The sequence below is a fragment of the Bos taurus genome, chromosome 3, assembly GCF_002263795.3.
Source record: "Bos taurus isolate L1 Dominette 01449 registration number 42190680 breed Hereford chromosome 3, ARS-UCD2.0, whole genome shotgun sequence".
NCBI lineage: Eukaryota > Metazoa > Chordata > Mammalia > Artiodactyla > Bovidae > Bos > Bos taurus.
Genome location: NC_037330.1, coordinates 103,163,292 through 103,191,066, shown reverse-complemented (window position 1 = coordinate 103,191,066; position 27,775 = coordinate 103,163,292). Strand labels below are relative to the sequence as shown.

The window sequence follows — 27,775 nt, the reverse complement described above, 5'->3', positions numbered from 1 at the left end:
AGAAAAACTACCACACATGGTCTCTACCTAAGGAAAATATTTTGTCAAATTCAAGATTGAATTAGAATAGAGTCTCAAGATGCAAAGGAGAACAGTCCAAGGGACAGCGGTGAGCAGGCTCTATGACACACATAATTAAGATTAAATGGATGATAATGATGTGCCTGGGAACTCTAGTATTAAGCGAAGAGGGTTCTTGAAACAGAAGAAACACATGATTAGGCAAGACCAAAAATAGACTGTCGTCTTAGAAATTATCTTGCTCCTTGTGATTCTGTTTATGGTTAGATAAGAATTGGTATAAAACTGTATTGCCAATTATAGGCATGAATGTGGGCTGGCAAGAACTGAAATAAAAGCAAACTGTCTTGGAATTAAAGTCACGATAAGAACAACCAGACAAGATGGGGGAAAAAGAAGACAAAACACAATTAACCAACTAGATCTAATAACATACACAGCATGCTCTACCCAACAACAGCAGGATAACATTCTTCTCAAGGGCATGTGGGGCATTTTCCAGGACAGAGTGTATGTTAGGCCTCAGATGCAGTCTCAGGGGATTTGAAATTTCATACGACGTATCTTCGTTGACACAGCAGGATGAAGTTAGAAATCAGTAACAAGTAAAATGGGAAAATTCTCAGATTTGTGGAAATTAACACACTCAAACAATCAGTGGATCGAAGAAGAAATCACAAGAGAAATTAGAAAATATTTAGAGATGAATGAAAACAAAAACACATGTCAAAACTTATGTCAGTCATACCTTAATCTTTTACATTAAAAGAAAAAACTTATCAGATATAGTGAAAGCGGTGCTAAGGAGAAGTTTATAACTATAAATGTCTACAGTAAGAAAAGAGTGATCTCCAGTGAACAACCTAACTTTACAATTTAAGGAATTAGAAAATGAACAAACTAAAACTAAAGTTACTGAGAGGAAGGGAATAATAAAGATTAGAGCAAGGAATGTCCCAGCAGTCCAGTGGTTAGTTAGGACTCTGAACTTCCACTTCAGGGGCCTGGGTTCCATCCCTGGTTGGAGAACTACTAGGTTGGTCCCAAAGTAATTGCAGTTATGGACCAAGAATTCTAAATCATTATAACTAGGCTCAAACACATGTTTATTAGTCAAAATAGAAACCATTAAAATCAACACATTTTTGCCAATGAGAAATAGGGTTGTTCATTTAGCATAAAAATCCATGCTTTGGAATTCAATGGAATCTTGGAAGCATTTTCTGCCTCTACTGGTTGTGGAAGCATTTTTCCTGCAAAAAGTTGTCAAGATGCTTAAGAAGTGGTAGTTGGTTGGTGAGAAGTCAGGTGAATATGGCAGATGAGGCAAAATTTCGTAGACCAATTCGTTCAACTTTTGAGGCATTGGTTGTGCAATGTGCGGTCAGGCATTATTGTGGAGAAGAATCGCGTCCTTTCTATTGACCAATATCTGCTGCAGGCATTGCCGTCTTGGTGCATCTCATTGATTTACTGAGCATATTTCTCAGATATAGTGGTTTTGCCAGGATTCAGAAAGCTGTAGTGGATCAAACAGGCAGCAGATCACCCGTGACCATGACCTTTTTTTTTTTTTTTTGGTGCAAGTTTGGCTTTGGGAAGTGCTTAGGAGCTTCTTCGGTCACTGTTTGCATTTTTTCCCCATCTATTTGCCATGTAACAGTTAGAACCAGACATTGATCAACAGATTGGTTCAAAATTGGGAAAGGAGTACATCAAGGCTGTATGTTGTCACCCTGCTTATTTAACTTATATGCAGAGTACATCATGTGAAAATGCTGGGCTGGATGAAGCATAAGCTGGAATCAAGATTGCTGGGAGAAATATCAATAACCTCAGATATGCAGATGACACCACCCTTATGGCAGAAAGTGAAGAGGAGCTAAAGAGCCTCTTGATGAGGCTGAAAGACAAGAGTGAAAAAGCTGGCTTAAAACTCAGCATTCAAAGAATGAAGATCATGGCATCCAGTCCCATTACTTCATGGCGAATACACAGGGAAACAATGTAAATAGTGACAGACTTTATTTTCTTGGGTTACAAAATCACTATGGACAGTGACTGGAAACATGAAATTAAAAGACGCTTGCTCCTTGGAAGAAAAGCTATGACAAACCTAAACAGCATATTGAAAAGCAGAGACACTGCTTTGCCAACAATATAGTCAAAGCTATGGTTTTTCCAGTAGTCATGTATGGATGAGAGAGTTGGACTATAAAGAAGGGTGAGCGCCAAAGAATTGATGCTTTTGAACTGTGGTGTTGGAGAAGACTCTTGAGAATCCCTTGGACTGCAAGAAGATCTAACCAGTCCATCCTAAAGGAGATCAGTCCTTAATATTCATTGGAAGGACTGATGCTGAAACTCCAATACTTTGGCCACCTGATGCAAAGAGCCGACTCATTGGAAAAGACCCTGATGCTGGGAAAGAGAAGCCAGGAAGAGAAGGGGATGACAGAGGATGACATGGTTGGATGCCATCATTGATTCAGTGTACATGAGTTTGAGCAAACTGCTGGAGATTGTGAAGATCAAGGAAGCCTGGCATGCTGCTAATGCATGGGGTTGCAAAGAATCAGACATGACTGAGAGACTGAACAACAAATTTGCCATGAAGTGATGGGACGGGATGCCATGATCTTTGTTTTTTGAATGGTGCATTTAAACCAGTTTTCTTTAAAAACATGTATATACTAGTATATATAAAATAACTAATGAGAACCTACTTATAGCATAGAGGGGAAAATGGTAATATCTGTTTGTAGGACATATATTAACATGCATTCCAGGGACTTCCCTAGTGGTCCAGTGGTTAAGAATCCCCTTGCCATTGCAGCAGACATGAGTTCAATTCCTGGTCCAGGAAAATCCCACATGCTTCGGAGAAACTAAGCCCGTGTGCCACAACTACTGAAGACCATGGGCCTAGAGCCCATGGACTGCAGCAAGAGAAGCCACCACAATGAGAAACCCTCACACTGAAACTGGAGAAACCCCCAGTTGAAGCAACTAGAGAAAACCTGCGTGCAGCAACAAAGATGCAGTGCAGCCAAAAATAAATAAATATATATACAAAATTTAAAAATGCTTTTCAATATGCATTAGGTGCAGGCTAATCCTGTTTGATTCCACTTACAGCAGATACCTAAAATAGTCAAATTCGTGGAGTCAGAAAGTATACTGGTAGATGCCAGACAAGAGGGTGGGAGTGGGGTAGGGGAGGGGAATGGGGAGTTGATGTTTAATGAGGACAGAGTTTCCATTTAGGAAGGTAAAAAATTAGGTGTTGAGGCATCCCGAGCATGGATTGGAAAAGAATTTCCAGACACAGAGCATTTCAGAAGGTAGTGAGTTTATTCAGAACAAAGAGCAGAGATAATGTGGACACTGGGAGCACAGTGGGCCGACTTCCTGAGTTGACAGTTTTGGGGGGTAAATAGCCAATTTTTATAACCTCAAGACAAAGAAAATTACTCCTGGAAGGTTGGTGTTAGGTGATTGATTGGGGCACAATAGAGTGTTTACTGGAGTGGGCACCTTAGCCTAATTGGGAGTCAGCAACCAGTCCATCCTAAAGGAGATCAGTCCTGGGTGTTCATTGGACGGACTGATGCTGAAGCTGAAACTCCAATACTTTGGCCACCTGATGAGAAGAGCTGACTCATTGGAAAAGACCCTGATGCTGGGAGGGATTGGGGGCAGGAGGAGAAGGGGACGGCGGAGGATGAGATGGCTGGATGGCATCACCAACTCGATGGACATGAGTTTGGGTGAACTCCAGGAGCTGGTGATGGATAGGGAGGCCTGGCATACTGCGATTCATGGGGTAGCAAAGAGTCGGACACGACTGAGCGACTGAACTGAACTGAACTGAACTGAAGCTTGTTAGTGGTGATCAGAGGGGCTTTTGGCAATGAGACTAACCCAGTGGCTCAGATGGTAAAGTGTCTGCCTACAATGAGGGAGACCCGGGCTCAATCCCTGGGTTGGGAAGATCTCCTGGAGAAGGAAATGGCAACCCACTCCAGTCCTCTTGCCTGGAAAATCCCATGGATGGAGGATCCTGGTAGGCTACAGTCCACGGGGCCGCAAGGAATCGGACACGCCTGAGCAACTTCACTTTCACTTTTTCCTTCACAAAAGGGCTCAGACTTCCCTGGTGGTTCAGTGGTATAGAATCCGCCTGAAATGCAGCAGCCGCAAGAAGATGCATGTTCAATCCCTGAGTTGGGAAGATCCCCACGACGAGCCTGCCGGGGTCCAGCCCCAGCTGATCCAGGGTATTCGAAGGAGAGATGGCATAGGCGACCTATTTATTTAAATATTTATCAAAGATATAAAGAGTAATAGGATGAGGATAGCTCAGTAGGAAAATTCAGTGGAGAAAAGAGGCTGAATAGCTTGGTTTACGCTGGAGACCAATAAAACTTCAAGACAAGGAGTTTGCACCACTTACGTAGGCCGCAGGCGTCTTTCCGTTCTCCCGAAGGAGAGGAGACACTGAGGCCTCCCTGGTCAGATCTTAGAAGCCCAGGCATAATTAGCAAGCATGGTGGGTTCCGAGCTCCAGATGGAGACTCAGCCAGAATTTGGGAGAGAGCGCGACATGGGGAGACCAAGTTTCAGTGAACAAGGCCCGCACTTTATTTTCCAAAGTAGTTTTTATACCTTAAGTTATGCATAGAGGATAATGGGGGAAGGGGTGGAGTCATGCAAGGACAGCAGTTCCTGGTTCTAATTGAAGCCAGGCTTTCAAACTTCATATGCAAAAGTTCAGGTGATTTACATCATCTTCTGGCCAGGAGGCCTGTTAACATTTTAAGAAATTTATATTTCTCTAAAGGTGATTATTCCAAAGTCAGGCACCAGCCTCCAAAAATGCATTGGACAAAGCTGCATTCCTATAGTGCAAAGGTGAGGTGGGCTCAATCAAGAAAAGAATTAACTCAAGGGTCCAAGGTTACAAACATTGAGGCTACTACTTACATTTCTATACACCCATTATATCAGTCAATACACTGCCAAGGACACAGTAGGTAAGGAGTATGGAGACTTAGCAGCAAACATTGGCCCAATAAGTGAAAAACCCTTCACCGATACAATTTCTAATCAATCTTTTAACTACTCAAAGGAATCTGTGTTTAGACAGTTTAGAACATCTCCTGCCTCTCACAGTTGGGAGGCTCTGAACAATCACATGCGGCCAGAAAAACCTATTCAGGCAGGCTAGAGGATTTCCAAAGGAGTTTGTAGGTTAAACAGTGTCACACCCAGGAATTATTAACTGGAGCTGTAAGCTAACTCATTTTTCAGAGAGAGGTAGTAGGGGACAGCCCCCCGTAAAGTCAGAGGTGTAGGTGAAAGCACAAAGCAGAAAGTAGGCAGACTCTGATTTTGGGGGTAGATACTCGAGAATTTCCAGGGGGACTCCTGAGGCTCGATCCCGCCTTTGCATATGCCGAGCCTCCTTCCTCATGACCTTTGTCATGGGTGGAGCTCCTCACGCTGGCTCCTGGCAGTGATAGAATTCCAGTTGAGCTATTCCAGATCCTGAAAGATGATGCTGTGGAAAGTGCTGCACTCAATATGCAATATGCCGGCTCCTGGCAGACGAGGGCATGGCAACCTACTCCAGTATTCTTGCCTGTCCTATGGACAGAGGAGTTGGTGTGCTACAGACCATAGTGTCGCAAAGAGCCAGACACGACTGAAGTGACGTAGCACGCATGCACCAAACGGCTCAGTCAGGTTCAGAGGTGACCTTGGTTCCAGGTTCCGCTTCTGTGGCCTTGAGGGCAGGACTTAACATTAGGGAGACGGATGGTGGTGAGAGTTGAGCAGCAACATGAACGTACTTAGTGCCAGTAAACGGTACAGTTAACTATGGTTAGAATAGTATGTTTTATATTGTGTGACTTTTGCCACAGTAAAAAACATTTAAAAAAAAGAACTAATGGATTTTAGCAACATTGAAATGGCTACTGTATTTCGAATGTTAACTCAACAGTTAACTGGTTATATATGGCTAGGTAATGTGTTTGCTGTAAAAGTGAATGGATTGCAGTCATAGCTCAATATAACTTTTTTTTCGCTCAATATAACTTTTTTTCTCTCAATATAACTTTTAACCTTGTATTCTTATTTAATGTGTCATAACCATTTCCCATGTCATTGCATAGTCTTTTAAAACAAACCATCATTGTCATTCAACTACAAGAACACTGATGATCAACATTTGAAAATCTTATCCACTAATAAAAATTTTAGTTACTGTTTAATATTCTTCCATTGAATGAATATTTCCTTATACTTATTCATTTATGTGGCTTTTAACTTTACTGTATGCTGGATGGACATGAAACATCATTGTGCAAATAACTTTTCCATTATTTTGGATTACTATTATGGGATAAAATCCTAGGAGAGGTCAAAGTATTTAAACATTTTACTTTAATGTACCAAATTGCTTTCCAAATTAGCTTGTCACTCATTAGGAAAAAGTGAATGTTACTGTCATTTGTTTTTCCTTGGTTGCCACTGTTAATGCTTTTTCATATGTTTATTTACTAATTGGCTGTATTTTATCAGAAATTATTCATGTAAAGGTTGATTGGAAAAATGAAAACATCCATTTCATTAGAAAAGTCTCAGTTGAGAATGATATCTTTAGAAAATCAGAGAACTCTTTTCTAAATGCAGGTGAAATCAATATTTCTCTAGAGAAAGGGTATGTATGACATTGGTAAAGAACTTTCCTGGGTTAGGATCAGGATGTATGAATTTGTATTTGTTCCTTAAGATGCTGGAGGGGCTTTTAATATGATTGTATCATCTATTACTTTTTCAGAACCTTATGTAAAAGATCGCTCTTCACATGACTGTATCAGAGAAAGGAGGCCATCTCCAAACACATAAAGTGGAAAATGAAGACTTAACCCAACTTCCCCAGCTAGCACAGGGAAGGATTTGCTTAGAGCAGGCATTGGCAGTTTTCAGCTCATTGTGAAAATAGGAAAGAGCTCCTATGCTCTTAAATGGGTGTGTCCCAGAATTCATAGCAATATCTTATTTCCCCATCAAGACTTGGAAATTCAGCCTCTCAGCAACAACAACAACAAACAAGCATTAGCTACTATTAACACTATTATTGTAACTATTGGGTTAGAATTAAAATTACATTAGGATTCAAATTTTAATATTCTTTTAAATTCTTCAAGCATTTTTCTTTTGAAAAAATTTAGAAAGTTATACACTTAAAAATAAATATTAAGAAAAAACTGGATATAGGAAAGTGAGGGAAATCACATTGTCCATATTATAGTAAGAGAAATGCTACTCATGGGGGCATGTGTGTGTGTATCTTGTAAGTTGGTTGAATTTTATGTTACAGCTTCCGACGTGATTTTTATTTTGTATTGTGCCAAACCAATTGGGAAATTTATATAAAGAGAGATTGTTTACAATAATATCAACATGCATAGGAATAACTCTAACCAAAAAAAAAAAAAATCAATGTTAGTTGATGAGATCATTGACACTTAGGGGTTTTGCTTTGAGGTTGTATTTATGCAATTATGATCATATTCTCCTGGAGGGCTTTTGTCAATACAGATAGGATAAAATCTTAATAGCTTCACAGTCTGATCCTGCTCGTGTCTAGCTCTGCAGAGAGTGGTCCCCGGAGTAAATGATGGGAACTGAAGTTGAGAAGGTTGGCAGCGGTCAGATAATAAAGGGGTCTTGTATACCACTAGGAAGCTTGGACTTTATCCTGAGGGCAGTAGGATCCATAGAAGGATTTTTAAGTAGGGAGTGACAATCAGATTCTAGAAAACTCACATTGGTAATAAAGTGGAAAGTTAGGTAGACAAGTAAATGTGCATGCAGGGAGGCCAATTAGAAGGCTGTTTCAGTAGTCCAGGGGAGAGATTAATTCTAGATCTGAAGATATCCTTTATGGCCAAGTATTATCAAAATACTTCAGCGACAGGTATGTGAAAGCAAGAACAGAACTAACATGGGATTTTGGTTATGAAGCTGGGACTATGCCTGAGAAAGAAATCCTCTGCCAATGTGGGGTTAATAAGTGTAGAAAAAAATATTATAAATTTGTAGTTAACGCCTGCTCATGAAATCAGCTGATCAAGCTGAAACTAGGGCTATGCAAAAGAAACCCCTGTGGTCAGTGGAATTAATTTACATTGCTATCTGTCAAGAAAATTCCTCTCAGTTTACCCTTATTGGGAGAGTTTATTTGCATTACTTAGAAGTACTTGTAACAAAATAGGGACATTTTCATATGCGTGGTCTATCTCTTTATTCTTACAGCTATTCAACTATACATGAGTAGAATGGATGTGTATATTTTATATGAAATACCACTATATAATTTGTAACTTGGAGAAGGCAATGGCACCCCACGTAACTTATTTGTAAATTATATATTCAGAAGACCAAATGTCACAATTGATTTCAGCACTTCTTACTGCTTTTGTAATTATTATCTTTGATAATATCTATTTCAGGGCCCCACAGGGCCAAATTTCACCTCTTTACCTACTAAATTTATTTATGTTTAATTCCTGGCAAATAATTTACCATTGTGAGCCATAAGATGGGCATCAGAGCCTGGAGAATATTAATATTGTGCATATTACTTCCAAATATTTTAAGTTAATTGGAGAAGCTCCATGAAATAGTGTCCCATCAGTCCACTTGACTGAGAAAGAAGAGAAACTCTCCTAGGGGAAAGTTTTGGCACATTTTTTTTGAAATGAAACTTCTTTTCCACAGATTCTCTTCACTCCTTCTATATAAACTCAGGAAAAGAGGGAATAGAAACTTGGAGGAGCTGAAATATTTTTGTTCTAGACAGAGTAGAAGCGTAAGAAAAGGGAACTTAAGAGAATAGTCAGACGTGGCTTATATATTGCCAGAAAAGATGGTGCTGGGTAAGAATTTCACTTACGACAATTCTGTTGAAAAAGTCTGAAACAGACCATTGGACTTTCCTGGGCATGATGTGCAAATTATTTTCCTAGAGTAAAGGGAAAGATTTACTCTGCTGTAGGTTTCCTGAACTTGATCATCTAGTGAAAAGGGGGTGAGAGTCTCCAAGAGTTAAAACTAACTTTATCTATAACAAAGATGTACATTTGGCTGTCAGGAAATTCTCCCCGCCCTTGGAACCAGCATGGGAATACTAGCTCAAAAAGGAGTAATTGAAGTAGTTCTGAGTTTTTTTTAGGGTTTGTTTTTTTTTCTTTTTTTCTCAGCTTGCTTCTGGGTTTAATTACCTTTGGTTACCTTTTAGACAATGGAGAAGGAAATGGCAACCCACTCCAGTATTCTTGCCTGGAGAATCCTGTGGACAGGGGAGCCTGGTGGGCTGCTGTCCATGGGGTCGCACAGAGTCGGACACGACTGAAGCGACTTAGCATGCATGTATTGGAGAAGGAAATGGCAACCCACTCCAGTATTCTTGCCTGGAAAATCCCAGGGACAGAGGAGCCTGGTGGGCTGCCATCTGTGGGGTTGCACAGAGTCGGACAGGACTGATATGACTTAGCAACAGCATTATCAAAATACTTTATGAATGTTATCTTGTTTATTACTCTCAACAGCTTATGAGATTACTGATATCTTTGTTTTATATGTGGCAAACTTGAGGTGTAAACCAGGTAAGCAGTTTGCTCAAGGTCACACACACATGATGACTCAGAAGCTGGGTTTTTTAATCCTGGTATGTCTAATTTTGAAACCCATTGTCTTGACCAGTAATCTACACTATTGCTCTACTTACATAAATATACCAGGGGCAACGTGGACAGAAAGAGGCAGCTAAATGTGAGAAATACTAAGGAGGAAGCATTAGCAAGACCTGGTGATTGATGAGATATAGTCTGAGGGGAAGGGAGGAACTGAAGTTGACATCCAGGCAAGCGGGCAGGGCAGGGGTGGGGGACCCTATTTCTAATGGTTTCTATGTAGAGCAGATTTTTTAAAAATATTTACTTTGTTTTTGGCTGTGCTGGGTCTTCATTGCTGCGCAGCCTCCACTGGGGTTGCAGTGAGCAGGGGGCCGTTCTCCAGCAGTGATGCGCGGGGCTTCTCGCCACAGTGACTTTCATGTTGTGAAACGTGGGTTCAGTAGTCACAGCTCCTGGGCTCCAGAGTGCAGGCTCAGTGGCTATGGTGCACTGGCCTAGCTGCTCCAATGCATGTGGGATCCTTCTGGACCAGGGATCGAACCCGTGTCTCCTGCATTGGCAGGCAGATTCTTATCTACTGTACCATCAGGGAATTGTTGCTTCTGTTTTATGTTTTGGTGTTTTGGCTGCAAGGCACGTGGGATCTTAGCTCCCCAACCAGGGATTGAACCTGCACCCCCTCCATTGGAAGACAAAGCCTTCACCACTGGACCTGTTTTTTAAAAGAAGTCCCCAGACAGCTTGTTTTTAAAAAGGAAGGTTTCTATGTCTTTTCTATTTATTGTGCAAACAATAATCTTTGCTGTCTTTAATTTCTCCTTGATGGGTGGCGAGCCCTCCTCTGTTCTCCTAAAACCCTGACCAGAAATGTCTCAGTTAAGGTCACAAGACACTTTCTCTAGAATTTGTTTTTCTAAATGGGTGATCCCTATTATGTCAGGCCTTGTACCAGTGAAGTAACTTGAGAGCCAAGTTATTTGAAGAATAATTTTGCTTGGCTAGTGCTGAGCCAGTGACTGGGTTATCTGAGTTCATCTATGTCCAAGGCCTGAGGAGGGGGAATTCTCATTTCTGGAGCTTCAGTTTAATCCAGACATCAGAAGGCAGTGCTTAAGCGGAAGTGTGGATGGGCTCCGAAGCTGATGATCTTTTGGGTGCTTCTAATGAAATTGGTGGCTCAGATGGTAAAGAATCTGCATGCAATGCAGGAGACCCTGGTTCAATCCTTGGGTCAGGAAGATCCCCTGGAGAAGGGAATGGCTACCCACTCCAGTATTCTTGCCTGAAAAATCCCACGAGCAGGGAAGCCTGGAGGGCTACAGTCCAAGGGCAAATTGTCATATACAACTGAGTGGCTAAGCACGCAATGAAATTGGATTGCAGCTAACAGCAAATTGTCAGGTTTACATATGCATTATTTTAAACTGTGGTGTTGGAGAAGACTCTTGAGAGTCCCTTGGACTGCAAGGAGATCCAACCAGTCCATTCTAAAGAAGATCAGTCCTGTGTGTTCTTTGGAAGGAATGATGCTAAAGTTGAAACTCCAGTACTTTGGCCACCTCATGCGAAGAGTTGATTCACTGGAAAAGCCTCTGATGCTGGGAGGGATTGGGGGCAGGAGGAGACGGGGACGACAGAGGATGAGATGGCTGGATGGCATCACTGACTCGATGGACGTGAATCTGAGTGAACTCCGGGAGTTGATGATGGACAGGGAGGCCTGGCATGCTGTGATTCATGAGGTTGCAAAGAGTCGGGTACAACTGAACGACTGAACTGAATTGAAGAAAAAACACCCTACCAGTTAAACTGTAATACCAAGTTTGCTTATCACATGGAATTTTTGTTGAGTAAGTATTGAAAATATTCTCTTAGATTTTTATTATGTATCATTCCTGTGCACCAGCATGTCAGGAAATAGATTCCTTAACCTTTGTCTTGCTGTGGTCCCTCTTCCCATTCCTTTCCTGTCTTCCTTTGCTTTTTAAGGTCAGATTTGGATCATGGTAGGTCACAGCGGAGAGGGAGACCGTATTCTGTGCTCAGGTGAAACAAAGAGACCTCAAGAAGAAGTTAGTTTCATACCTGCTTTGAATTCCTTCAGAGACTGCAGTTTTCTGTTCCGTACACATCTCTTATTCTGGCAGATGCCATGTATTCAACCATCTGTCCATCCATGTACCCATCCATCCATCCTTTAAGCATTTATTAAGAGTCAGGTCACTGAATTTAGTTCTGTGGATACAAAGATGCACAAGTAATTCTGTCCCTTTCATGGACTTTGACCTGTACCAGGATTATTCTCTGCTTTTCCATGGTACCATAATCTTGCTATGCTTTTTAAACAACAGGCAGAGGAGAAATTTTGCTTGAGCTCTGAAGTTAGATTTTCTGAAACTTGAGGTGAAAACTCCTAGGCCACAAATGGTCTCCAGTCTTCCTTGTGGATATTTGGATGTAAAACAAAGCAAGAGGTGACTTGAGCTCAAGGTCCACCCCTCTGGGTTTATGTGTTACTTCACAACTATCTCACAGCCTCCCTGGGAAGCTCAGGTAGGACTTCAGCTATGGAAAGGGGTAGGTGTCTTATTTTTTCATCTTCCTGTCATGATACAATAATGCTTAACAGTTAAACAACTACGTTTTGAACCCATGTCTTCTAGGAAGTAAGGGAGGATGGCACACTTTACTATTCATGGACACGCATTTATAGACACCCAAACACTATGCCAACTTATGTTTGGTGTTTAAACATTAGTGTGTTCTATTTGTTTTTTTTTTTTTTCCTTGTTTGGTAGATGGATTTGGCAGAAGAGAAAAACGAGTAGATAAAGATTTTGGAGGGGTAGATGAAATCCAATTGTTCCATCCTCACTAGGAAATGCTTAATACATGCAGTGGGTATGGAGGAGCATTTCAGGTGAGTGTGTGTTGAGGAAATCACCCATTGCATTGCCACTTACCCTTAATTGCCTTTAGTATTTCCCAGATAAAGTTTGCCTGCAGACTAACAATCTGTAGCCACCATTTTAACTATTCTGAATCAAGGTTTCCATCACATACCTGGAGAGTTTTTCCAGTTTCATCTTGGAGGTTTTGATTTGATGGAAGTATGTGTTTTTTGTAAAAATTTTCTGTGGACTTTAAGAACTTATCCTGATTCATTAGACTACAAGATCCAGGGCTGGAAGGAATTATAAATTTCTCAGACTTCCAAACTCAGAAAAGGAGAATAAAAACATGGGACCAAAGCAGGATTAGAGTAGAGTTAATACAAGGGGAAGGTATGAGGGGAAGAGCCATGGCTCTGGGAGTCCCAGAGTTTCCATGACAGGGAGATGCCATCCAAGACCCACAGGTGATGGTTGACCAGGTTTATTCCAGTCAAGGGGTGAAGCCTTGAGACTAACTCAATTCATAAATATTCAAATAGAAATGCTGACAATAATTATATAACTTCTAGTTCAGTGATCTGGGGATCCCAGGATACTTCTGTAGTTAAAGTGTGATGAACTTATGTTGCTCTGTGATGACCTAGACGGGTGGGATGGGGTGGTGGTGGGAGGGAAGCTCAGAAGGAGGGGATGTATGTATACATACAGCTGATTCACTTTGTTGTACAGTAGAAACTAACACGACATTGTAAAGCAATTATACTCTGATTAAAATGTGTGATGAATTTAGACAGCCGTTCTGTGCATCTTATGATTGCTGTGTTGTCCTCATCTTGTACCATAGGCAAACAGTTTCTACTTGAATGACATACAAAATGATTTTCTACCCTAGAGCTTTATTCATTTGTATTTAGGAAAACTTGGCTGGGGCAAAGATGATTGGCTCCCTGCCCCATCTGTGAGTCCCTGGGCTGGCTCTTGATTAATCAGTATCAAGTACCTGCTCTGTGTTTTGGAGTGACTCTGGCCCCTGTGCCGGTCAGCTCTGGATGTTGAGTTTACCTCTGGCTTCATAGTTTCAGTCATAGGCAGCCAGGGAACTTGGTTGAGGGAGAGTGGATGTGTCTGTCACAGTAATAAAAAGTATATGTAAACAGTGTGAGAAGGGACAACAGAGGATGAAATGATTGGATAGTATCACCGACTCAATGGACATGAGTTTGAGCAGACTCCGGGAGATAGTGAAGGACAGGGAATCCTGGTGTGCTGCAGTCTATGGGGTCTCAAAGAGTCGAACATGACTGAACGACTGAACAACAAAAACCAGTGTGATGTCAGGAGATTTGGGGGGTTGCTATGAGGTGTAGGTGTATCTGATAACCTTTGGTGTATTTGGTTGACTCAAGTTTGGAGGGATCTATGTTGTTCTATCTGTTCTTTTTAAGCTCTTGCAGAATGTCTTTTTTTTTTTAACTCCATAGAACCTTGAGTTCATTTCAGTTGCTCAGTCATGTCCGACTCTTTGCGACCCCGTGGACTGCAGTGTGCCAGGCTTCCCTGTCCATCACCAACTCCCGGAGTTTACTCAAACTCATATCCATTGCATCGGTGATGCCATCCAGCCATCTCATCCTCTGTCGTCCCCTTCTCCTCCTGCCTGCAATCTTTCCCAGCATCAGGGTCTTTTCCAATGAGTTGGTTCTTTGCATCAGATGGCATTGGAGTTTCAGCTTCAACATCAGTCCTTCCAGTGAATATTCAGGACTGATTTCCTTTAGGATGGACTGGTCGGATCTCCACAGAACCTTAGCAGCGTGTTTTTTTTCCCAATGCTGAGTGACATGCAGGATCTTAGTTCCCCAAGCGGTTAACACAAAGTCTTAACCACTAGACCACCAGGGAAGTCCCTTTAGCAATTTTTACATAAAAATTTCCATTTCCTTATGTTCTTGATCTACAAAGTAAATTTGCCTGAGTAAGTGTCTTTAAAGATTATTTCAGTTTTTATTTAGTTTTAAAGCTTTGCGCCATCCACCATTCCAAGTGCTGGGGATGTTAACGGTGAGAAAAGCAACCTGGCTCTTGCTCTCAGGAGCTTATAGTTTTATAGGGGAAGATAGATATTAACTGAAGGTTTTCAAAGGAAAAAAAGTCCAAATTGTCTAAGGTGGAGTATTTCATTTAAGACTAATTAGTGGTGATTTAAATTGCTTGGCATGATCAATTATCTCAGCTTGTCCCTGACCCCTGGGTCTAGAAACAGTGCACTGGGAAAGCTATATCTTTTGTCTTTCCCCGTATGCAGGTATCCTGTTTTCTAAAGGCGCACTTCTCTCCAGGCTGGAACAGTGGAGAGCACTGGGTCTCAAGAGAGTTGATGCTCCGAAGGAAAATGTACCCAGGTGAGGGTTTAAAGAACAAACAGCCAGAAGAATGAACTAACATTTCTGATTTTTAAGATATGGTAAATTAGTGGCCTTTTATACAGGTATTCAAATTCCTTAAAACCTAGCTGGAGGCCTTGAGGTTTTCTGATGATGACCTGCATTATGTAGTTTCCCTTGGGTGAATAGTATAAATGTGTGTGGCTTGGGTATTTTATTTATTTATTTGTATTTTTTAAAACAGTCTTCAGTTTTTTTTTTTTAAATTAGCCTCCAATTTATTTTAATTGGAGGCTAATTACTTTACAATATTGTATTGGTTTTGGGTATAGAGCCCTGAAGTCAAGGGCCACTTAAAAGGGTCTGGAACCAGACTCCTGGCTTTAAACTCTGTTAATCGGCTCTAACCCTGATTAACTCTGTGATCGTGGGCCAATTACTTAACCTCTCTGTGCTTTAGTTCACTTACAAAAGTAAGATAATAGTGGTACCTCTGTCATAGGGTTGTTATAAGGGTTAAAAATGTTATTGTGTTGATTTTCTAATTGATTTTTTTCATGCACATTTTTTTCATGTTTTAGATTCCTTTGCAAGTGGAGTGTTCCTTGAAGTTGATGAAAGCTTACCATCTGTGTTGGCCCAGTGGCAGTGTGATAAAGTCACTGTGTGTGCATTTGCAAATATCAAAACCTTAACAATTGGACAAGAAAAAGAAATAAAAAGGATCCAGTTTGGAAGGGAAAAAGTAAAACTATCACTCACTATTTGCAGATGACATGATACTTGTATAGAAAACCTTAAAGCCTCCACTCAAAAACTATTAGAACTGATGAATTCAGTGGAGTTGCAGGATACAGGTTAATGTACAGAAATCGTTGCCTTTCCAGATGCTAATAATAAATATTAAAAAGTGAAAGTAAAAAAAAATCCTGTTTAAAATTGCATCAAAAGGAATTAAAATACCTAGGATTAAACTTAACCAAGAAGATGAAAGACCTATACTCAGAAAACTATAAGACACTGAGGAAGAAATCTGAAGGTGATGCAAAGAAATGGAAAGATATCCCATGCTCTTGGATTGAAGAATTAATATTGTGAAAAGCAATGCAAAGATAATCCTAATAAATATACTAATATTGTTAAAAAGATACGCTAAACTCCTAATGAATAAATAAATACCTTGACGAATTTAGGACTTTAGCCTACAAAGCTGAGGTAACTTGATGAATGGGATATAAAAAAGGGATGTAGGTGAATTATGGAGATGAGAGCAAGATACACAAATATTGGGAAAACTTCACATCATTTGTTTCCATGACAAAGTTGTGGCCAAGAGGAAGAATGTGGAAAAAACAGCTATCATGTGCAAGATGGATCATACACATTTATCCCTTAGTTTGCTGCATTCAGTCTGTTAGTTTATTTAAATTCAGATGTTGTTAGTTGGTGGTGCAAAGCATTAACGTTCTGGAAAATTATGTCTGAGCCAGTACAACTTTTGAATAATAGTGGCATAATTTCCCCATAAGCCAGTCACGAAAGATCTAGTTTGTGTTTGAGAAACTAGCTTTGGAGCTAATTTGGAGCACAACAGACTCAACTTTTGGAGCAGAACAGACTGAACTTTTCGTTTTTTCCTAGTAACCTTGCCAAGTTGGTACTCTTCACATTTTACAGGTAAGAAAATGAACTGAGGATCAGAAACTTGCTTTGGGTCACATGGTTGGTAAGTGATGATGATGGTAGAAATCAAACCCAGGTCTTAACTCCAGAGCCCATGCTTTTTGCATTTATATCATAAAGCCCACATCAACCAGACTTCCCTTATGCCTCAACATCATCCTCTCCATCCCAGAATAATCCTGTCTTTTGCTGGATGAACTCTTAGCCATGTCTCCTTAGAATGTGGCCTGTGAGCAGTAACAAAGAGAGTTGAGCTTTCCTTTAAGTATTTTCTGAAGTTGTTTGGTAAGTTTGATTCTCAAATTTCTATCTTTGATTAGTAATTGAATCTCCTAACATTGTAAGGTCAGTTTGTCTCTGGACAAAAATGTGCCACTAGATTTACTATAATTCAGAGTTATGTTTGCAGTTTGTATTGTGAAGAGCTTTCCAAACTTGACTGCACTTTTAAAAAGATACAGTCACCAGATGGCAGCAAAATGCTTTCAGCGTGGGATCTGAACCACGTAAAACATGGATTGCTTATTGCTGTAAATATCCCAGTTATTTAAAGAAACAAATTTATGAAAAGGTAGTATCCTCTGTTAATCAAATCTGAACAACTTTATTGTATACTAGGTATATAAGTATGTTATTTCCAGAGCAAGCTTTCAAACAAATGACTGAATTCTCATAATGATTTATTTATAAAGGGCGTACCATATGGCAAGCATTTTGCTAAATACTGTATTTACATTTATTTTATGATTACAATATCATAATCTCTGTTTTGTTGGTGTGGGTTCTGAGGCTCAGATTTTGTATGTTGTTTTGTATTGAGTTGGGCTTCCCTGGTGGTTCAGAGGGGAAAGAGTATGGCTGCAATGCTGGAGACCTGAATTCGATCCCTGGGTCGGGAAGATCCCCCGAAACAGGGAGTGGCTACCCACTCCGGTGTAGAGGAAGAGGAAGCTGGTGTACTGTAGTCTGTGGGGTCACAAAGAGTCGGACATGACTGCGCGACTAACACTTTTACTTTCTTTTGTATGGGTCATCGCACTAAGCACTCAGTTTCCATGCTTGTCCTAAATTAAAAAAAATTCCAATAGTTTTCCCAATTCATTGTCCTGTCTCAGATTTTCTGACTATTTAGGTTACCTGCAAATAAAAGCCAGTTTTGCCTCTTATTTTCTAGTATTTATACCTTTTGTTTCTTATTCCTGACTTATTGCATTGGCTAAGAGATCCAGAAAAATGCAGAGCAGCAGCAGTGATAGTAGATACAGGCGTACCTTGTTTTATTGTGCTTTGCTTGATTGTGATTCACAGGTGTTGCTTCTTTTTTTTACAGACTGAAGGTTTGTGGCAACTCTGTGTTGAGCAAGTCTATTGATGCCAGTTCCACAACAGTATTTACTAGAATTATTTGGCTCTGTACCGTGTGGCCTGTGGGGTATTAGTTCTCCACCTGGGATTGAACCCTGGCAGTTCAACCTTGGCAGTAAAAGCACAGAATCCTAAACATTGGATGACCAGGGAATTCCCCCAACAGCATTATTTTAAAATTAGGTTTAATTTAAAAACCTAAAAAAAAAATTTTTTTTTAGACATAATGTGACATTGCAAACTTAATAGGCCACAGTATAGTGTAAACAGCTTTCATATGCATTAGGAAAACAAAAAATTCAGGTAGACTTGCTTTATAGTGATAATCACTTTACTGTGACAATTGTTTTATTGTTGTGATCTGAAACCAAATTTTCAATGTCTCTGAAGTATTCCTATATCTTCAAGAATGATATTTTTCTGTAGTTTTAGGGGTATGTATTGGGCTTACTTACATTTCTAGACTGCTTAGTATTTTTATGTTTAGTTTTAGTTTTTTGGCCACATGGCTTGCAGGATCTTAGTTCCCCAGCCAAGGACCAAACCTGCGCCCCCTGTGGTGGAAGCACAGAGTCTTAACCACTGAACCTCCAGGAAATTCCCAATGTGGTTTAGTATTTGTAAAAGAAACGAAAGTTGAGTTTTGTGAAAGGACTTTTGAGAGAGATTAAGGTTAGGGTTTTTCTCTTTACCTGAATTCAGACCATCCTTGTGTTCCAGTGGTGGTAAGTGATGATGATGATAATATTAATAATTAGCATTTATTATGCATTTGGTATATAGCAGCAGTGTTCTTAGTTCTTTATGTTCAACCCAATACTGCATCCCTATGAGTTAGCTCCTACTGTATTATTACCATCTTGTTTTACAGAAAAGGAAAATGAGACAGTGAAAGTTTTCAAATTTGCCATATTACTCAACTACTTCTTGGGTATGACATTATTCTTTCAGAACTCTACTGGCTTTCAATTTTTGCTCGTACTTTGTTTAGGAATTTCTTCTCTATATTCATAAACGAAATTGGTCTACAGCTCTCTGTTTTTGCATGCTATCATCCACGTGCCACAATGGAGAGTATACCTATTCGCTCACCAAAATGAAGGTCCGTGTACAGCAATGAAGACCCAACACAGCCAAAAATAAATAGATTAACAAAAATTTTAAAAACCCTTCAGATATACTAGTTGATTCCTCAGTTAACAAATTTATATTATTATCATCTTAAAATATTTTAGATTTGGAAAATCTTATTTGTCCAAGATTACACAGCTGATATAGACAGATAAGGGTTTGAATCTAGACTGTCTGACTTCTGAGCTTGTTCTACTATACTTTCTTCACTCCGTCTCTCCTGTACAATAAAGTTTCTTCAAGATGTTGTTGTTCAGTTGCTAAGTCGTGTCTGACTCTTTCCAACCCCATGGACTGCAGCATGCCAGGCCCCCCTGTCCCTCACTATCTCCTGGAGTTTGCCCAGGTTCATGTCCACTGAGTCAATGATGCTATTCAACCATTCCTACAAGACAGACTACCTCTTTTCCTGATTTCTCCATTGCATGGCTCCTATTCTTCAGCCTTGTCTGTGCACTATCTATGTGTTATAGTTCTCTCAGTTTTAATGCTGTGAAACCTTTGGTAGAGGTTAGAGGTTAGAAACATTATGTTGTTGATATTTTTTGACCCAGGAGTTTCATTTCATAGATTAAACTTTAAAAACCAAATTACACAAATGGGAAAAAATTTCTATATGAAGAGGAATGTACTGTGTCATTGTTTCTTAAAGAAAAATTAGAAATAATCTATGTGTCCATTGATAGGCCATTATTTAAAATAAAATATAATCCTTCCAAAGATAGTTCCTATAATCTATTAAGCTATTATTATGCATTAGATATTCTGAAATTTCTTTTTAGGCATTGTGTTGTGTGTGTTAGTCACTCAATCATGTCCAACTCTTTGCAACTCCATGGACTGTAGCTCACCAGGTTCCTCTGTCCATGGAATTCTCCAGGAAATAGTATTGGAGTGAGTAGCCATTCCCTTCTCCAAGGGATTTTCTCCACCCAGGGATCAAACCCGGATCTCCCACATTGCAGCCATATTCTTTACCATCTGAGCCAACAGGAAGACCCATTATTATGTATTAGGTATTCTGAAATTTCTTTTTGGGCATTATTTCATTTAATTTTCACATTTGTGTTGGATGTTATAATGTCCCTTTCACACGTAAAGGAAATAAGACTGAGAGATATTCAATAATTTGTCCAAGGTCCTACTGCCAATGGATGGTAAAGTTGGGATTTGAATTCTTGACAATCTGATTCCAAAGGAGATGCTCATAACCACTTCATTTTAATCTGTATAATAGAATACCAGTATACAAGTGAAAAATGATGTAAAGCTACATTTTAGGCATGGACAGATGCCCACTATACATTGGGGGGGAAAGTAGATTATCAAATAGTGTATATAGAAGGAATCTATATTGGTACTGTCTGCATTTTTTCAATAATAAGCAAATGTTATTTTTGGGCTTCCCTTGTGGATCAGCCAGTAAAGAATCTGTCTGCAATGCAGGAGACTTGAGTTTGATCCCTGGATTGGGAGGATCCCTTGGAGAAGGGAAAGGCTACCCATTCTAGTATTCTGGCCTGGAGAATTCATTCTGGCCTGGAGAATTCATGGACTATACAATCCATGGGGTCTGTTATATGTTATTTTTATCATCAGAAAAAATTCCACTATGTTTTTGAAAAAAGAGTTGATTGATGGTGCATTCTTGCCTTCAGCGTAGGATTATCAGAGAGGAGACTTCTAAACTGAGTATGAAATACCATCTCTGGAACATCAACAGAGAATAACTACCCCTGAAGAGGACAACATAAGGCCATTTGCAAGTCATGAATGGTCCTGTGTGGAGCTGTGTATGTATTTTTAAGTGTGGAAGGAATTTTACTCAGGGCTTACACCTTATGAAGCATCAGTTGATCCACCCAGTAGAGAAATATTATTGCCCAGACTGTGGGAAATATTTCAGTAACAGTTCAAATTTTATTAGACACCAACGGAATCACTGGCGCTACAGTTCCAGCTTCCTCTGGCATCAGCTGACGCACACTAGTGTGTCATGAGTGAGGCCCCATAAGTGCCCATGAGTGCCCAGAGTGTGGTCAGAGGTTTAGTCATAGCTCCTAAATTGCAGTACATCAGAGAACCCACACAGCCGAAAAAACACAACATTGCTCCCAGTGTGGGGGTCTTCCTTGGTGGATCAGTTGGTAAAGAATATGCCTGCAACACAGGAGACTGCTTGGAATGCAGGAGACCTGGGTTCCATCCCTGGTTCGGGAAGATCCTTGGGAGAAGGGAATAACAACCCACTCCGGTATTCTTGCCTGGGAAATCCCATAGACAGAGGAACCTGGCAGGCTATAGTCCATGAGGTCGCAACAGTTGGACATGACTGAGTGACTAACACACACACATCCCTTGCAGCTTCATGGACTAATTGTAGGATAGAAATCCTGTTTGCTCTATGGACAATGTGTCTCTCTCTGAAGTGTCTTACTTATGTATAAAGACTACCCTGAATTATAGCCAACTCTCTAAAGCAGATATCTTAAATCTGAAATTGTTACCTTATTGATTATATCCTCGTAAAAGCCTGAGGATGTTCACTTCAGTTCAGTCGCTCAATTGTATCCAACTCTTTGTGACCCCATGGACTGCAGCACGCCAGGCCTCCCTGTCCATCACCAACTCCCAGAGTTTACTCAAACTCATGTCCATTGAGTCGGTGATGCCATCCAACCATCTCATCCTTTGTCATCCCCTTCTCCTGCCTGCAATCTTTCCCAGCATCAGTGTCTTTTCCAATGAGTCAATTCTTCCCATCAGGTGGCCAAAATATTGAAGTTTCAGCTTCAACATCAGTCTTTCCAGTGAATATTCAGGATTGCTTTCCTTTAGGATGGACTGGTTGGATCTCCTCGCAGTCCAAGGGACTCTCAAGAGTCTTCTCTAACACCACAGTTCAAAAGCATCAATTCTTCGGCGCTCAGCTTTCTTTACAGTCCAACTCTCACATCCATACATGACCACCGGAAAAACCATAGCCTTGACTAGACGGACCTTTGTTGGCAAAGTAATGTCTCTGATTTTTAACATGCTGTCTAGGTTGGTCATAACTTGTATTCCAATGAGTAAGCGGCTTTTAACTTCATGGCTGAGGATGTTGGAAGGGTTCAGATTGTAGGGTTCAGGGCGAAGGGTGAGGCAGTGATTTTACCTTCCACTATACCTGCTTTTTGCAACATCCCTCCTCTCTCTTAATTTTGGACTGAGAATTAAAAGATATCTCATTTCTGAGGAAATCGAGGGAGACACATACACAAACACCTCAATCTGCATTTGACATGTTTGGCAAAAATGCCTCCTCATTCTTTCACCTTTGATCTGCAAATAATAGTTTTTTTAAAAAAAGATTTTAGACATGTCACTCACAGGGGAAGGTGACATTTGCTCAAAATTATTGAGTTCAGCCCTGCTTAAGGGTTGTGAGAAGAGCAGGGACAGGCTTGGGGAGCCAGTCCCTGACTGCCTCCACACCAAATGCAGCAGAAAGCTACTTGTACAAGCAAAGAACACCTAAGTAACTTTACAAACAAAGGAGAAAGTTTAAGTGATTTTGTCTTGGTGCCCTGCTGAATGTGCTTCCTGATGGACAGGACTGGGGCTAGGCAGCCCTCTTCAACAGTTCTATTTTTTCCCTTTTCTCTTATTCTGACCCCTTTGACTATCACTTCTACTATGGGGAAGATAAAAAATTAAAAAAAAAATTTATAAAAACATCTACTTCCCCAAGCTAAAAATTAAGAAATACTACCACCAACAAACTACCCACCCCCCCAAATAAAATACAGACATATCCCAGGGTTAATTTTTCTTTCCTTAAAAAGAATTCAACTCCAAAGCCCAGTCAACAATTCCCTAAAGTAGCAGAACCTCCCTCTGAGGTAGATATCCAAGATGTCATGTTCTTTTAGATAGTACCCACATAAACACACTCAGTACAGTAGAGATGTAAGCAAGTAGGTAATAGAGTATTTTCAATCCTGAATCTGTTTTAAGCCTGTGTGCCTATATTCTAACATTTATAAATTCTCAGTGTTATAAAAATCAGAGCTAATACTCTTGCAAGTAATGAATAACTTGCAAGTAATGAGTCAGTTAATATACAATGCCCCTGAGACATTTACGATTCTCTGAGTTTAGCAACTCGATCTGTGACTTTTGCTTATGATTCTTGTGACTCCATCCTTGTGATCAATTACGTTGTTGTAGAGAATGTTGAAACAGGCAGAAGTTGAGGTTGCCCCAAGGTCGTCTCTAATTTGGAAGTGAGGTGTTTGGATAGGATTGGTGAATGTGTTGTCACCGTGTCTGAACCTCAACTCAAAGCTTGACAATTATTTTTTTTTGTTTGCTATCTTTCTTTTTCCTGATGTTGATGCCAGAGCTCTCTATTAAAGCTTTCAAGTTGCTGCTAGAGTTATAAGGTTTTCCAAAAATTTTATTTATTTTATTTTTATTAATCAACTATGGAAGCATAGTTGATTAATAATGTTGTGTTACTTTCAGGTATAGGGCAAAGTGATTTAGTTATATAAGTATCTATTCTTTTAAAAATCCTTTTTCCATTGAGGTTATTACAGAACATTGAGCAGCATTCCCTGTGCAGTACCATGAGTTTGAATCCATAATTGTAAAAGTCACAGCGTAACACTTCATGTTGTTAAATGGCTCAGTGCCTCTTCCCCACTGTTTCACCCCAGCATTAGGCTGAAAACCTTTAGTGCTTTTAATTTTTTGTGTGTTTACTTCCTGTATAGTTTATTCTGGAACCCTCAAAAGATATGTATCCATAGTGAAATAGGCTATCTACCTAGGATCGTTTAAGACCACCAAAGAAACAGGAGTTTATAAATATAGTTGGGTGGATAAACCCGTAAAAATATTTTAACATTTAGCCAAAGCCCACATCTACTTGCACTGAGGGGTGAGGGATTCCTGAAGGTTAGATTTTTGGTGGAAGGAACTGTCTTGTATTATATGTCTTACCCCCAGCACAGAACTTGACACAGGTTTCAATAAGTGTTGGTTGACTCCTTTATGCCCATGATGTTTTGGTTACACCCTAAAAGTTTTAGAGTCCAGTGAACCTTTATTGCTCTACATCCTCTTCAGTATTTGGTATTTTTTTATTTTTAAATTGTGGTTAGTTTGGGGGGGAAGTATAGTTTTAATTTGCATTTCCCTGATGACTACAAAGAATGCTCAAACTACCCCACAATTGCACTCATGTCACACGCTAGTAAAGTAATGCTCAAAATTCTCCAAGCCAGGCTTCAGCAATATGTGAACCGTGAACTTCCTGATGTTCAAGCTGGTTTTAGAAAAGGCAGAGGAACCAGAGATCAAACTGCCAACATCCACTGGATCATGGAAAAAGCAAGAGAGTTCCAGAAAAACATCTATTTCTGCTTTATTGACTATGCCAAAGCCTTTGACTGTGTGGATCACAATAAACTGTGGAAAATTCTGAAAGAGATGGGAATACCAGACCACCTGACCTGCCTCTTGAGAAATCTGTATGCAGGTCAGGAAGCAACAGTTAGAACTGGACATGGAACAACAGACTGGTTCCAAATAGGAAAAGGAGTGCGTCAAGGCTGTATATTGTCACCCTGTTTATTTAACTTCTATGCAGAGTATATCATGAGAAACGCTGGACTGGAAGAAACAAAAGCTGGAATCAAGATTGCTGGGAGAAATATCAGTAACCTCAGATATGCAGATGACACCACTCTTATGGCAGAAAGTGAAGAGGAACTCAAAAGCCTCTTGATGAAAGTGAAAGTGGAGAGTGAAAAAGTTGGCTTAAAGCTCAACATTCAGAAAATGAAGATCATGGCATCTGGTCCCATCACTTCATGGGAAATAGATGGGGAAACAGTGGAAACAGTGTCAGACTTTATTTTTCTGGGCTCCAAAATCACTGCAGATGGTGACTGCAGCCATGAAATTAAAAGACGCTTACTCCTTGGAAGGAAAGTTATGACCAACCTAGATAGCATATTCAAAAGCAGAGACATTACTTTGCCAACAAAGGTTCGTCTAGTCAAGGCTATGGTTTTTCCTGTGGTCATGTATGGATGTGAGAGTTGGACTGTGAAGAAGGCTGAGCACCAAAGAATTGATGCTTTTGAGCTGTGGTGTTGGAGAAGACTCTTGAGAGTCCCTTGCACTGCAAGGAGATCCAACCAGTCCATTCTGAAGGAGATCAGCCCTGGGATTTCTTTGGAATGAATGATGCTAAAGCTTAAACTCCAGTACTCTGGCCACCTCATGCGAAGAGTTGACTCATTGGAAAAGACTCTGATGCTGGGAGGGATTGGGGGCAAGAGGAGAAGAGGACGACAGAGGATGAGATGACTGGATGGCATCACTGACTTGATGGATGTGAGTCTCAGTGGACTCTGGGAGTTTGTGATGGACAGGGAGGCCTGGCGTGCTGCAATTCATGGGGCTGCAAAGAGTTGGACACGACTGAGCGACTGATCTGATCTGATCTGATCTGATGACTACTGAGGTTAAGGAATTTTTTTCATGTTTACTGGAAAATTATATTTCTTATTTTATTATGTGTGTTCAAGTCTCTTACCCATGTTTTTACTGGGTTTTCTTTGATCATTTGTATGAGTTCTTTACATATTCTAAACATGAGTCTTTTGTTATATGCATTTCAAGTATTTCCCCGCTTTGACTTCTTCTGATGAACGGATCTTACATTTAATGCTGTTTAACTTATTAATGGTTAATCTTTCTTGTTTTCTGCTTTTGAAATCATTCCTTACCCCAGTGAAATGCAGGTGTTCTTTTATGTTAACCTTTTATGTTGTCGCTTTGTCTAAGATTGACTTTTTTGTGTCTGATATGGGGACTTTTTTGTGTCAAGTTATTCCCCCTACACATACCTATTTGCTTCAACAGCATTTACTTTAAAGACATCCTTTCTCCCCTTCTCTGTAGTCATAAATCAAGCTTCTTTCTGGGTTTTCTATTTTATTTCATTAGTCTATTCGTCTATCCTTTGTATCAGTTCCACCCTGTCTTAATCACTGTAGCTTATATTAAGTCATGATATCCAGTAGAGCAAGTCTATTCACCTTGTTTGTTTCTTCAGCCACGTGTTGGCTATTTCTGGACCCTTGCACTTCCACATTTAAACTTAGATTCCACCTGTGAAATTACTGACTGACACATGTACATTCTTTTGGGATTTGGAGTCCATTGACTGAAAATTAATATGGGAGTAATCATATCTTCCTGAAACTAGGTCTTTTAATTTATAAACATTTACACATCCCTCCATTTTTTTAAGTTTAAAAAATTTCACTCAGGCTTCCCTGGTGGTTCAGTGGTGAAGAATCTGCCTGCCAATGCACGAGACATGGGTTCAATCCCTGATCTGGGAAGATCCCACATGCCAAGGAGTAACAAAGCCTGTGGGTCACAACTGATGAGCCTGTGCTTTAGGGCCTGGGAGCCGCAACTGCTGAGCCCATTGCTACAACTACTGAAGCCCTTGCGCCCTAGAGCCTGTGTTCTGCAACTGCAATAAGCCTGCACATGGCAACTAGAGAGTAGCTCCCACTTGCCACAGCTATAGAAAAGCCCTCGCAGTAATGAAGACCCAGCACTGCAAAAAATAAATAAAATTATTTAAAAATTTTAAATAAAATGAAAAATTTAAAAATTTCACTCAGTGTTTTGTTATTTCCAGTATGTGGGTTTTGCACAATCTTTGTCAGATTTGTTGCTAGGTATTTGAAATTTTTTATTCAACTATAAAATGTATTAAAAAATTTTTTTATCTTATAGTTCTTTGCTGGTATAGAAATATGGTTAGTATTTCTATATATTGACCAACTCCTTGGAAAAGACCCTGAGGCTGGGAAAGATTGAAGGCAAAAGGAGAAGAGGGAGGCAGAGGATGAGGTGGTTAGATAGCATCACTGACTCAATGGACATGAATTTGAGCATCTCCTGGATATAGTGAAGGACAGGGAAGCCTGACATGCTGCAGTCCAGGGGTCACAAAGAGTCGGACACAACTTAGCGACTGAACAACAACAATATTGGCCTATTTCTAGCAACTTTGCTAATTCTAATAATTTTTCAGATTTTTATGTATGCAGTCATATCTAAGAATGTTCAAAATTACATTTCTATTTTGCTAATCTTTATGTTTTTGTTTCTATTTATTGCCTTACTGAACTGGCTGGGTTTTCTAGTACAGCGTAGTGTTAAAAGAAGTAGTGGTAGTAGTGGGTATTCTTTTCTTGTTTTAATCTCAGAGGGAACATTCTCATTCCTTCATCATTAGATGTGATGTTTACCATAGATATTTCATAGATATTTGTTATCTAATCTATTCTTATTTTCCTAAGATTAAAAAACTATAAATGATATTGAGGTATAGGTACTTTTTTCCTACATTTTTTAGATGATTTGATTTTTTCTTATTAATATGGCAAAATATTGATTTTCTAGTGTTACACTACCTTTACATTCTTTGAACAAAACCAAATTGGTCATAATCTATATATCTTTACTATATCAAGAGTTATTTTTGGTTTATTAATATCTTGTTTAG

At 39.8% G+C, this 27,775-nt stretch overlaps 1 protein-coding gene across 14 annotated transcripts in view; it reads left to right on the top strand.

Moving 5' to 3' along the window:
• OR13P13 (olfactory receptor family 13 subfamily P member 13) overlaps positions 1-27,775 on the top strand; it is a 217,358-nt gene that overhangs the window by 10,221 nt on the left and 179,362 nt on the right. For 11 of the 14 annotated variants that reach the window (XR_003034092.2, XR_003034091.2, XR_009493794.1 and 8 more), the window contains 2 exons: positions 14,931-15,027; positions 15,591-16,686. Coding sequence is in view for 2 of the 14 variants with exons in the window: in XM_059884644.1 (XP_059740627.1) it covers positions 24,418-25,425 (1,008 nt within the window). In the remaining 12 variants the exon portion in view is untranslated. Of the gene's footprint in view, positions 1-14,930; positions 15,028-15,590; positions 16,687-20,846; positions 27,770-27,775 lie in introns of those variants that run through there. The other 3 variants (XM_059884645.1, XM_059884644.1, XM_059884643.1) reach the window with 3 other exon arrangements.